Source organism: Cornus florida, unplaced genomic scaffold (genome assembly GCF_030987335.1).
Source record: "Cornus florida cultivar Cherokee Brave unplaced genomic scaffold, ASM3098733v1 CherokeeBrave_3.0.0_Hap2_Chr05, whole genome shotgun sequence".
In the NCBI taxonomy this organism is placed as follows: domain Eukaryota; kingdom Viridiplantae; phylum Streptophyta; class Magnoliopsida; order Cornales; family Cornaceae; genus Cornus; species Cornus florida.
Genome location: NW_026775575.1, coordinates 110,665,230 through 110,677,785, shown reverse-complemented (window position 1 = coordinate 110,677,785; position 12,556 = coordinate 110,665,230). Strand labels below are relative to the sequence as shown.

The window sequence follows — 12,556 nt, the reverse complement described above, 5'->3', positions numbered from 1 at the left end:
GTTATCTAATAGTATATATTTGTATTAATAATTATGTTTATCCTTTTTCAAGGAAATCCAGCCAGTAAAAACAAAATTGAAAAAAAGAAGAAGGTTATTGGTAAGAAATTTTACCAAGAAAGTTTTTGCAATTTGTCCATTAACTATTGAAATATGTTGCAAAAAACCTTCTAAATGAGATGAGTTATAATATTTCCTATAGCTGAGGGAGACAAATTGCATGCAGGGGTAACTCGTAAAAATTTCTATGCTACAGAAACTCAAACGATAACCAATTAAAGAAAAAAAAAAACAGGAAAAATTATTTTTAAAAGAAGATTAGATAAAAAAAATAAAATTTCAAAATACTATAAAATAATTAAGAGAAGAGGTTTAAAACGAACCAGACTCAACTTCCGATAGAGAAACAAATAACTGCAAACAATCTCAATCACAATGCTGCATTTAAACGATAACGAAAGATTCCACAAATCCCAGATTTGTACTGAGAGAATCAGAGACTGGGTTGGAAACTGAGAACACTGACAAAGGTAATCCCAACTTCTTAGAGTTTGATTTTCACGTCTAAATCGTTATTTCTCCCTCGTTCGCGCATTGTTTTTTGAGTTTGATTTTTGGCTCAGGATTTAAATTTCTGAAAACTTTTGCATTGGAATGATAATTAGGGTTCTAGTTCGTGATAGGATTAGAATGTTTCTTGATTTTCCGGGCTAGAAAGTTTCGTGATTATATGAAGTTGAGAATTATCAATAGTGGGTTTTGTGTATAAGGCGATAAAGAATTGGTTTATGGAACTGGTTGTCTAGGGTTTTGAGATCATACTAGTAAAATTTGGGTGAAAATCAATTGTGGGGTTTTAATTTTGTGGATTGATTTGGAGGTGGGTTTTACAATTTTGGATTTAGCTCTGGGAAAGAACTTTTTGTCGTAAATGAAGGGGAATTTAGAAGGGAAAAGAAGAGAATGAAGGGAAAAGTCATGGGCTTAGAGGTACAATGATTGGAGTGTCATCTTGTATACGTACAGGGAGTTATGGATCACTGCAACCACAAGCACAGAATGGTGTGTTGCGGAGTCAGAATTCATTTGGTTCGCGCAAGTCTTCCAAGATGTTACTTTCTGGTTCGAGGGAAAAGGAAAGGTTTTTCTCATTCGTTTGCAGATATTTGTGTCGACGGAGAGTTGGAATGCTGATATTGGTTATCTTTGCTCTTTTGGCTTTTATGTCAGGGTTCTTCACAGTTAATAAAGGTTTGTTTCTCTGTCACTGGTTGATTCTTTTCTTCTTTCTTTCACGTTTCACAATTCCTTCTATGTAAGAGGCAATGTAATGTAACATCTAATCAGTTTTGAGGTGACTGATTAGTTTTGACTGGGAAGTTGCACATTTTTTTTTTGTCTTGAAACTTACATATTTCATCTATTACTTGGTATTCCTACAGGAAGAAAAGAAAATTCCTACACAGTTGGAGGTGTTTGAAACTTAAAAATAAATTTATCACTTTTGAAAACATAGTTGACACTTATAGAACACTCACTGACATGCACTGACATGCACTTAATATATCTTGTATGTATAACTTGAAAAAAAAAAATAATAATAATTGTGAGGAAAATCAAAGGGTTTATAAAATATATATATATATATATATATATATATATATATATTTGACCATATTAGAAACAGAAGCTGTAGAAAAGGCTTGTTAAAGGAGTGCACATGAGAATATGAGAGAGTTAGAGGAATTACATTGTGAACATATACATATGCATGTGCATATGCATATACATGTACAAATCTATGTAACTATATATACAAATACACACACACACACGCACACATGTATATCAGTCCTTGTTTTGAATTTCTCTGTACTACAAGGGTGAATATGAAATTATGATAATATATAATTTTTAAGTTGTCAATTTCATCTGGTCATATGGTAATATATTTAGTTTTCATGGAGTAATATTTATTTATCTATCCAGTAAGTCACAGAGTAATATTTATTGTATACATATTTGAAATACATATTCTATTGTCAGGGTCTTGTCATATCAATGTCCCGCTTTTTGTTGTCGTTTTGGTGTTTACATGTCGTGTCATGTTTGTATCTGTATCCTTGTCGATACTTAATACGTGAGAGCAAAAGGAGTCATCAAGTTATTTGTTATGAATTTCTCCATATGTAAGGGTGTTCATGATTAAAAAATTTATATGCTATAAATTTCATAATATCAAAAGTAGGTGTTATAAAGTAGTGTTGTCTTATATATAGTTTTTCATATGAAAAGTACATATATATATATATATATATATATATATATATAGCCGTTTTCTTCTGTCCATGTCACTCTTAAGATTTATTATTGTGTGCACTTTCCTCAGTATCCTGTGTAAGTGTCCATGGTTCTTAAGCTAGGATTAGCTGGTTGTTAGATTTTTAAACTTCCTGTTGCATGAGATTTTGCCTGATAAAACAATCTTTATCATTAACTTCTTGAGTTAATCTGTATTTTGCTGATCCATGGCAGACATATGTAGCCCGTGATTCATATACTTGTTTCAAAATGTCTATCGGAATTCCGGTTTCATTTTTTATTTTTTTAATTATTATGTGTTCTTATTTAACTATTTACGTATTAACAATTAATGTGTTTGATGGATTTTGGTAACTAGATGATGCTTTGGAAAGCACTAGTTCTAACCCTCGTCAGAGAATTTTAAACACGAGACAGTTTGGTAAGGTGTCATATTATCATATATGCTCTCTGTTCTTCAGACAGAAGGTGAACAGGACAATAATATTTTTTTTTTATACTGAACTCTCTGACAGCATGTGGTGAAAGTATTGGCATTTTTCCTCCTCCTGCTCCCCATGCTTCTGCTGCTAAAGTTATTGCAGGCCCTGGTGCTCTTTTGGGCCATCCATGCAAAAATTTTGTGTTTCCCCCTCCCCCTCCTAGTGATAGAAAACAGATCGGACCACGCCGTAAGTTTGTGTTTTTTATATTTATTTATAAATTGTTTCCATTTCTGGGCCACACTAATTGATCTACCAGTATTATTGTAATTATCAATAGTTATAAAATTCAAAAAACCTTGTCCATATATTTATTTTAATTTGAAAGATATGAAAACCTTTACTTTTAGTTAAAGTAACAATCATGCATGTGTAATGTTCATGCCGCTGCAGTCCTGTTGATTTTGCTCTTGCTTATTTTCCTCAGCATGCCCTGTATGTTACCTTCCTGTGGAGCAGGCTATAGCTAGCATGCCAAAATCCCCATCAGTGTCACCCATGCTTCGTCGTTTAACTTATTTCCATGAAAAAAATCCAATTAAAGATAAACCACATGGAGGGTCTGACTTTGGTGGGCATCCTTCTCTAGATCAGAGGAATGCTTCTTTTAATATAGAAGAGTCAATGACTGTGAACTGTGGGTAAGTTTCGTTTGTACAGTCTTTTGTTTCCTTAGGCTTAGGTACCTCTACAATGGCATACGATGATATTTCATTTTACTTTTTCGATGCATTGCAGTTCCTTGTGATTTATTGCTGGTGAATGTTCTTTTCTTTCAGATTTATCAAAGGATGTCGACCTGGCCACCATACTGGATTTGATATTGATGAAGCTGAGCTTAGAGAATTGCAGCAGTTCCATGAGGTCATTGTTGCATCAGCCATATTTGGTAATGTTAAGCAATAAGATATCTTCAAACTTTCACAACACTTCTTCTTTAATGATATGTGATAATAATTGAACCCCAAGCCTATCCAACTATCCTTTACTTTTAGATACTATGTTAATGCTTCTATCATTGTGCCACTATGGTTTGAAATTGTTCTTTAATGAATGTGGTTTCCTTTTTCTAATCAATATATTTTTCAGGAAATTATGATATAATACAGCAGCCTCAGAACATTAGTAAAACTGCAAGAAAAAATGTTCCCTTTTATATGTTTATTGATGAAAAGACAGAGGCAGATATGAAGAATTCTAGTGTCTTGGACAACAGCAAGAGGGTTGGATTGTGGAGGATTATTGTTGTCCGCAATACTCCTTACACTGATGCAAGACGCAATGGAAAGGTCGGTTCTTTATCTATCGATTTGCTTTTCCCTTCTGTTTCAGAATGTGCTTCAGGTGACTTGTGCTTGTTCAAAATTATACAGGTTTTTGATAGACTACTACTCTGTTTTACTTGCTTTTGGTGCAGAGGATATTATATTAAAATTACTATCTAAAAGGAGTAGAAGATGATAATAAGTTTGTAACTAAATCAGCAAAACAAAGGGCAAGTTGAAATTGGATGAGATCACATGTTCTTAATAACGGCTTCATGACTTAATGCATAGTCCGATGGAATGGAGTGTTGTGTGCTCTTGAAACCATAGGATCAATAATTTGTTGAGGGTGTTGGTGTTATTATTATGAATTTTATGATGGGTACTAGAGTCTGCATATGGCTAAATCATTGAACTGGTTTCCACATGGTCAGTGGTTGTGCCGGAGTTGTTTCAGGGAACTTGAAAGTTAATGGATTTTAACATGTGGTCAAAGATTACTGCAAAAAGCAAACCTACATGCATATATGACTTTTCATAGTTGGTGTAATTAACTATTTATTTTGTCTTTTTTCTTTTAAAAACTTTCCCTTGTTTGTATAACCAGTTTTTCTGCTTTTGGAGAAAGCATACTTTAATCAAAGAAATCTGAGTTGTAAAATGAATTAAAAATATGATTTATTCTTTAAGAAAATCTGATAGCTAACACATCTTGTTATAAATAGAACTGTCATATATATATTATACATGATTTTTATTTGAAGATTTTTTTAGCTTTTGAACACAAAGATACACAAGCCATGATGGTGAATATTCTCAATATTTTTTATTTCTTCTTTCTTGCTTCCTAAGCTTTTGAGTTCTGATGGCCATATCTTCCCCAGTAGGAAACAAGGAGGATTTTTCTCCACTGTTTACTCTAGTAACAGTAAATCTTCAATAATAGGAAACAACATCAATTAGAGGATTTTCCTCCATTGATTCCTCTATTAAATTTTATTTTATTTTATTTATTTATTTTTATTATTATTATTATTTTTCTCTTTCTCATTGGCAAGAAATACATGCACACACCCACTTTTGCCCCTATGGGGACTTAAACCCTCGACCTTCTACTACTGTAGAAGGTAAGGAAGTACCATCAGGCTGCAAGGCCCCTGGTCTATTAAATCTTCAATATATGTGGTAAAGAACATAAGAAACAACCAAGAATAAAGTAGAAAAGTCATGAAAGAAACAAGCGGACGACATTTATCTACCAATTTAAGGCTTCTTCATGCATAACTCAGCTTTGGTGTATAATGGACAGATTTATGGAAAAAGAAAAAAGAGTATAATGGTCAGATTTAATTTGCCAACCAGTGATAGGTTTTTGTTTTCTAAATCCTAGGATATTTATGAATACAATAAGTGGTATGATAGTAGTTTTTATTTATTTATTTTATCTAAATGAAAATTTTTAGGTCTCCTATTCAATTTTTGGCCTGAATTTGTGCCTAAAATTCTGTTTTTCTCCTATGACAAAAATATGGGTTCTAACATATCATTAGCTCCTCTTTTCCGCTAAAAAGAAAGTAGAAAATACCAAGCTACCTATGTCATTTTCAAACATTCACGCCAAGCCTATTATTAAAAAGTTACTCAATTTTAAGTAGGAATTGTTATCGTTCAGAGAAATTTTTACTTTTTTTTTGGTTTTAGGGTTTCTTGAGGGTGAACAGAATCTATACATATAACATGGAAAATAAGAGTGATCCTGGGTGGACTGGCTAGTTCATGGAAGACGAGGTTGACTTACAACAATAGAGAGATTCACAGTCAAGACTCGAGAGCACTGGACTTCTCAAAGTGTTGTTAAAGTTAAACTTAGTATCTAGAGGAAAAGTTGGTCTTAAGAACTCTTAGGGTCTCAAATATGCAAGTGTCTTGGGCAATTCTCTTTTGTTGTTCTCTAGTTTTTATTTTTCAGGGACGGGTGCTTTAGTGACAAAAAAAAAAGTATTTGGCTTAATAGCGTGCTTTTAGCCAAAGCTAAAAATTTATGTTTTTTTTCCAAGCAGAGGCAAATGATATATAGAAAGAGTCTATATATAGAAAAGAATAATTATAAAGTGCTCACAAACTACATTGCCAAATACTGTGTGATTTTTCAGAGACCTCGCTCTTTTGACGATTTACATAAAAAAGTGCTTGTTATAAGTTAAACAATGCCAAGCAGACCCTACATATAACGTTGCTGATGCTGACATTGTGGCCCTACTGAATCATGATGCTTACCCCTTTATTCCAATGAGATGCCTGCATGCGTGCTGGAGTTCTCTAATTAAGACATGGTAGTGGGGGCACTGGTGTCATACGAGGTGAGTAATCAGATCCCTTGTGTATCAATGAAGCAGTCCTCTATTTAGTATAACAATAGAAAGGGAGCGTAGGAAGGATGAACGAAGCATCCCTAAGGAAGGGAAGGTATCATTCGCCCTTTTTGTTTGGTTGAGTAGAAGGACAGAGAAGGAGGTGACAGATTCCATATATTTTTTATTATTATACCCACATTATATAATTTGACAAAAATTAATGAAGGGTACAATGTCACTCATAATAGACAATATTTATCCTTGTCTTCTCACATCTCTTCAGTCCAATTTTGGAGGGATATAAAGTGGCGGGTTAGGAGGGACGCGTCATTTATCAAATTATCATCCTTCTCTTCCCTTCCATTTGACTCTTGCTTGTACCAAACAATGAGACTTGCTCCATCCATCCTCTCTTCCCTCCCTCCCTACCTTCTTTCCTAACAAATGCAGCATTAGGTGGGGCTGCATAGGCTATATGTGGTATGTTATATAGTTGCCTTGCTATGGACCTATGGAAGCATGTCATCCAAGACTTCAAGTGATTTTTCCTCTATTCCAGCCATGTCAAGATCCGTGTAGGCCTAAAGGAGGATTACCTTGACAAACCATAGACTTTATTCACCAAGCCAAGTGCTTGTACTGCCTACGATCCTAGTGGGTTGTAACATATCTGCATACCTTGGGTCGGGTTATGACGATGATCGTGCAGAGTTATGATATATCTGCGTATCTCGATTTGGTCAATGATTACAGCCGCTTGTCAAGTTATAGGTGCCTCTTGAGTCCTGCTCCCAACTAAGGTAGTGCATGAGGCACATCGGGACACTTTTTCCCCCCTTGAGTGAGGCTTCGTTTAAGGATGAGAGGTCCTAGCAGTAAGGCTTATGAGGTGAAGAGATCCTTTCCATCTATATTCTGGTGTCAAGACTTAAAAGAGAAGGTTCTTACAATAACAAATGCCTTCCAGAGGGTAGGAGCCCCATTGGAGTCACAAGTGCTAGTGGATAAGATATGGAGATCTAGCTGCAACCAGACCCACACAAAGAAGAAAATGAGGAACTGTTTGTAGTGTGAAATGGATTGGATGGCAGAAAGAGTGTGTAATCTAGTTGTACTGGAGGACAGTAGTGCCAAATTCTTCAAAAGAAGTTATATATGTGAAAATTAAACTGAGAAAGTAGTATCCTTACTGGACGCTAACCCTGAACTGAGGTATTAGATTGTAGTGGTGAATAACTAGGCCAGAACCTCGAATAATATTAGGAGTAGTCTTTACTTTGGGTTAGTGATAGTAGATAAGCTAATCAAGAGCTGTTTTCTACATATAGTAATCCCAGCGTTAATCATAAAGATGCTAAAGAGTAATTCTGTCGAAGTATTCATTAACTCAATCCTATGAATCATTAGCAATAAGTTGGGGTATTAATTCCACATAAGCTGGCACCTGTTAATAACACATGTTGATGCAAGTGCCACTGGCTGCCACTTATTGGCAAATATGTGACGAAGCAAGTCTTGCCACTTTGGTGCCATGTGCAGAGTGGGAATCATGTCCCTGCAATTTGAAGTTACTGCTGTGGCCTTAAATAGAGTGGAATGGAAACATGGGATTCATGTAGCCGACCCAAAGTAATTGGGAGAAGGCTTGGTGGTGGTTGTTTTTGTTAGTTGAAGTTACTGTTGTCTCCTATTTAGAATAAAGAATAATAAGAAAGTGAAATTGGGATGTTAAGCCATCAACTCAGCTTTCCTTTGTTTACTGTTAGATATGTTTTCTTTATGGTGCAAGTTTTTTTTGTTGTACGATATGGGCGGTGTTCCAGTGATCTAATTCGACTCTGGAACCCTCATTCATTTGTAAAATCTTTAAAAAAATCTAAATAAGGCATTAAGATTGTTAGATTTTGTATGACCCATGTTGACTTGTTTCAGGTTCCAAAGCTTCTACTACATCGTCTCTTTCCCAAAGTCCGTTATTCTATATGGATTGATGGAAAGCTTCAGCTTATCGTGGATCCATATCAAATTCTTGAGAGGTACATCATGCAATTTTTGTGTCAACTTTTCATGCACTTGATATGCTAAGAGAGGATGTTTTATACTAATCAGTTCTGCTTGTTACTGCTGCTGATGTGCTGAGAAGTGCATTGTGTGAGATCCTACACTTTCTTTATTGTGATATTTGTAGCTTGATTGATGGAGAATTCAGTGTGTCATCATAGTTTAAATGGCTATTGCTTTATCTAGTTAGTGTCTCACATTTGGATGAAAGGGTGTTATTTATTGCAACTATTAGAAATTTAACTATTTGGTGAGCAATCACTTTACTTGCTTTATCAATTGTTCCTGTTAGTAACATGTAAGTAGTGACATAGGGGGTGCATCTGAATTTTCTTACAACATTCGAATGTGTTGGCCTAAAGGTTTCCCAACCAAGAATATCTTATGACACAATCATTGTATTCTTAACTCTTATTCTGAGTTACTTGTAAAAGGTTGGTGCAACCCTGAAGAAGTCTAGGTGAGGTATTCACTGAGCAGCTTCAGAAGCTGCATAAGGTTTACTCTTTACCTTTAACAAAAGATTTGCAAGGGGGTTTGCTTTTCACCCGAAGAAAGGCAGTTGAGTGAAATCTCAAGAGGTCCTCTTGAGTTGTGGATGTAGGCACGAGGGGCCTGCCCTTCCCCCCCAAATCTAGGGTCCTTGATTGGGCAACAAAATGCATTACTAATTTGGGAGTTGCATGGTGAACTGTCATAGTGAGTTATTTTCCATGCTTAATTTTGCACTACGGCACAAAAACATTTTTTTATCCATTTGATATTGTGGTCATGAATCAGAGTTATAGTCCTGACTGAAATTTTACATATACCATCGTTTCATTGTATCCTATCTTGTAACATCAAAATGGCATTTGCGAAATTATTGGCTCTGTATGTGTTCCTGTTATTTTAGTGTCTGGATTATGAAGATTGTATACAATTGCGAATTTTATTATGGTCTAGTGCATGCTCCATAGCCACTTGAAAATTATGTAAAATGTGCCTTTCTTAGATGTTCTTCGGGTTCAATTTTGACATTTATGGTTTGTTCCGACTTCTGATCATTATTGTGCTTTTATTTTTTTTCTTTTGAATGTACGCAACTCAACAAGAAATTTCCTTATGTCCAAATACCACACTCTTTGCCAGTTCAAGTTTGTGTAAGAAGTGAAAATCATTTTCATTTTTAAGCATCTGCTGCAATTAATGCATCATGATACGCTCATGTGGTGCCTTAACTGTTTTGTTGTTTAGGTTCTTGTGGCGACAAAATGCTACCTTTGCTATTTCAAGACACTATAGACGCTTCGATGTTTTTGTAGAAGCTGAAGCAAATAAAGCTGCAGGGAAATATGACAATGCCTCCATTGATTACCAGATTGATTTTTACAAAAAGGAGGGTTTAACACCATATTCTGAGGCTAAGCTTCCTTTAACTAGTGGTAGGTCCATGATGTTTATGTATGTGTGCTTATGGTCGTTTTTCTATCTCATATGGATTTTTAGCTTATGAATGAGTTTCTGCAGATGTCCCTGAAGGGTGTGTGATTATAAGGGAGCACATTCCTATAACAAATCTGTTCACTTGTCTATGGTTCAATGAAGTCGATCGTTTTACTTCCAGGGATCAATTAAGCTTCTCCACTGTAAGGGATAGAATTATGGCAAAAGTTAACTGGAGCGTCAGTATGTTTATGGATTGTGAAAGGCGGAATTTTGTGATACAGGTACTAATATATATACACTTAATGTGGGATTGGAAAATCAGTTCAAAAGCATAATCTGTAAGTGATTTGTCCATTTTTAATCTGCACAATAATGCTATCAATATTATTTTGATTAAATAATTTATTCGTAATATTTTGGAATTCTGAAAGACATTTTTCACGAAAGGGCATTACATTCCCACATTTTCTGAGTAGAAGTTTTAAAAAATAGTGTATATCTATACTTTTCAGCATTTTGAATTTGCTATAACCCTAAATTGCAGAATGCAGTCCTTATAAAAGATCTTTTGTATTTGATTGGATGTATGATCTCTTGAAATAATTTGTTTAATACCAACTACTAGTCTAGGGTCACTTAAATTTAATCTTCATTTCCTGAGCGTAAAAGTCTGTAATATCTGAGTGAGTTGCTTTTCTTATTAACCTTTTGTTATTATTGTATTGTATTATTAACCTTTTGTATGATCTCTACTTCATTTTTGTATTATTGTAGAGGCATTTTTTAAGGCAGGTAGTAATTTTAGATAATAACATATATATGGGAAATTAACATTAAATAACGTATTTTTACCCAATTAAAAAGCTGTGCAACTCCAAGAGAGTTGGCTCTTTATTGTTTTTTGTTTAGGAAATTTTTACTCCTTTTTTCAGTAATCTAGTAGAATTTTGCAATAGGGGCAGTTATTTAAATACTAACAAACACATGGGATTGGAAAACCAGTTCAACAACAAAATTATAAAGGTTTCTTTTAGAGGTCATTTTCTTTTGGAAATACATATTGGAATTAATATTCGGCTTATAAGTGATCACACTTTTCACACGCACACACACATACAGCGAATCTGATAAATACACTGACCTATTCAACCTTTTGAAATGGCGGCTCTTGCATGAATTTTGGGTAGTAGGTCACTGTCTCATAATCGAACTCTAGAGGAATATTATCCTTAATGCTTGCTCCCTCATTTTCTTACTATTTGGGAGTTAAGTGGGCTAGTAAGGTGTACCTCACTCTCTTGCTCATATAAATATGCTCTTAGATCATTTATCATCTAAAGTTGGTCAAACAAAGAAGGTTTGTTTGGATGCTTTGGGGAAATTTAATTATCTATTTTCTCATCCATAGCCTTTAAGGTAAAATATTATTTAACCTAAAAAGCAGATAGTGTATACTTGAAATGGAGCTTTCACCTGAGATGATGTAAAAGCATTCATTTTTTTTTAATCAAAATTTGGCAGTTCATGCTCTTAACATTTTGTAATGAATTGGAAATACATTGCTATCAATGTCATATGAAACAAATGAATTAATTGGAAAACTGTGGGATGTCTTAAAACTGCATTTAGTGGATAGCACTTGCATGACTGAACTGTTGAAATTTGTTTTTGAACCTTGATTTTTACTAATAATAATTTATTTATTTTCTTTAAGCATCCTAGACACTGATATATTTGTTTTTAAGTACAGGCCTACCACATAATAATTGTTTTTTTTAAGCGTCATAGACAGTGATAAATTGGTTTTTACTTACAGGCATACCACAAAGGTCAGCGTCGCAAGGCTCCTCCAGTTCGTCCCATAATTCGTCCTCCAACAGCATTCATAAAGAAGAAACCCGCTAAACCCGCTAAACCCACTAAACCTGCTAAACGTGGAAGAGGAAGTAGAAAATCTGGTTCAAAGCATCATCGCAAAGTTGTTGCTGGTAATAGGGGCGACATTTCAATTTGATTCTTTTTGGGGAATATATAATATAGTTTTTCCCTTTTCATTCCGTTTCATGAGGAGATGGGATGATTCCGGCTGGTGTGTGGTTAAAAGAGAAAAATGGTTTCTAATTTTTGCTCTGAAATGGGCAAAATATATTTTCATTTTAGCTGTAAAATGGACAAAATATATTTTCATTTTAGTTGTAAATACCTTAACTCCAAATAATTTTGATTCAAGTTCTTGCCCATTTTCTTTTCACCCACACTTCCATTTCAGTAATGCTAGATTGGATTCATGTTACAGGCAATGTTGAAATTGTCAGTTTCAAGATTCTGACAAATTTGATCTCTTTGGTCATTTATCTTTCTGGAATTTCTTATTTAGTGATTGCTATTACACCATTGAAAGATTTGATTGAGATAGTAGGCATACATGATTCATTAACGAAGCCTGGCATATGGTAGGTTTATCATTTTGGTCCACCACTGCCAGTATGGCTTCAGAGCATTATTCTTGAATACAATCCCTATAGAAGAGTGTGTGTTTATGTTTGTAGAAATATATATATATATATATTAAATAAATGTTTTATTTTATGATGTTGTATTCCAATGAGGTCATTGTTTTTGGGTATGGAAAAGTAAGCTTTCG

General features: G+C 34.4%; 1 protein-coding gene across 5 annotated transcripts; it reads left to right on the top strand.

Moving 5' to 3' along the window:
- Positions 1 to 258: 258 nt before the first annotated feature.
- Positions 259 to 12,277, top strand: LOC132308553 (probable hexosyltransferase MUCI70). Of its 5 annotated transcripts, none has more exons than XM_059806666.1 (11): positions 259 to 1,251; positions 2,681 to 2,743; positions 2,838 to 2,993; positions 3,232 to 3,445; positions 3,584 to 3,693; positions 3,894 to 4,093; positions 8,356 to 8,459; positions 9,721 to 9,908; positions 9,994 to 10,112; positions 10,194 to 10,250; positions 11,729 to 11,849. In XM_059806666.1, exons 1-10 carry the CDS (start codon positions 996 to 998, stop codon positions 10,245 to 10,247), a joined length of 1,464 nt encoding a protein of 487 aa, XP_059662649.1. In that variant the 5' UTR covers positions 259 to 995; the 3' UTR covers positions 10,248 to 10,250; positions 11,729 to 11,849. The 5 variants fall into 5 exon arrangements, with proteins under 5 accessions (XP_059662649.1, XP_059662648.1, XP_059662646.1 ...); XM_059806663.1 differs by lacking the exon at positions 10,194 to 10,250 and having other exon boundaries at positions 263 to 530; positions 624 to 1,251; positions 9,994 to 10,193; positions 11,729 to 12,277; XM_059806664.1 differs by lacking the exon at positions 10,194 to 10,250 and having other exon boundaries at positions 265 to 530; positions 1,027 to 1,251; positions 9,994 to 10,193; positions 11,729 to 12,277.
- Positions 12,278 to 12,556: the final 279 nt, after the last annotated feature.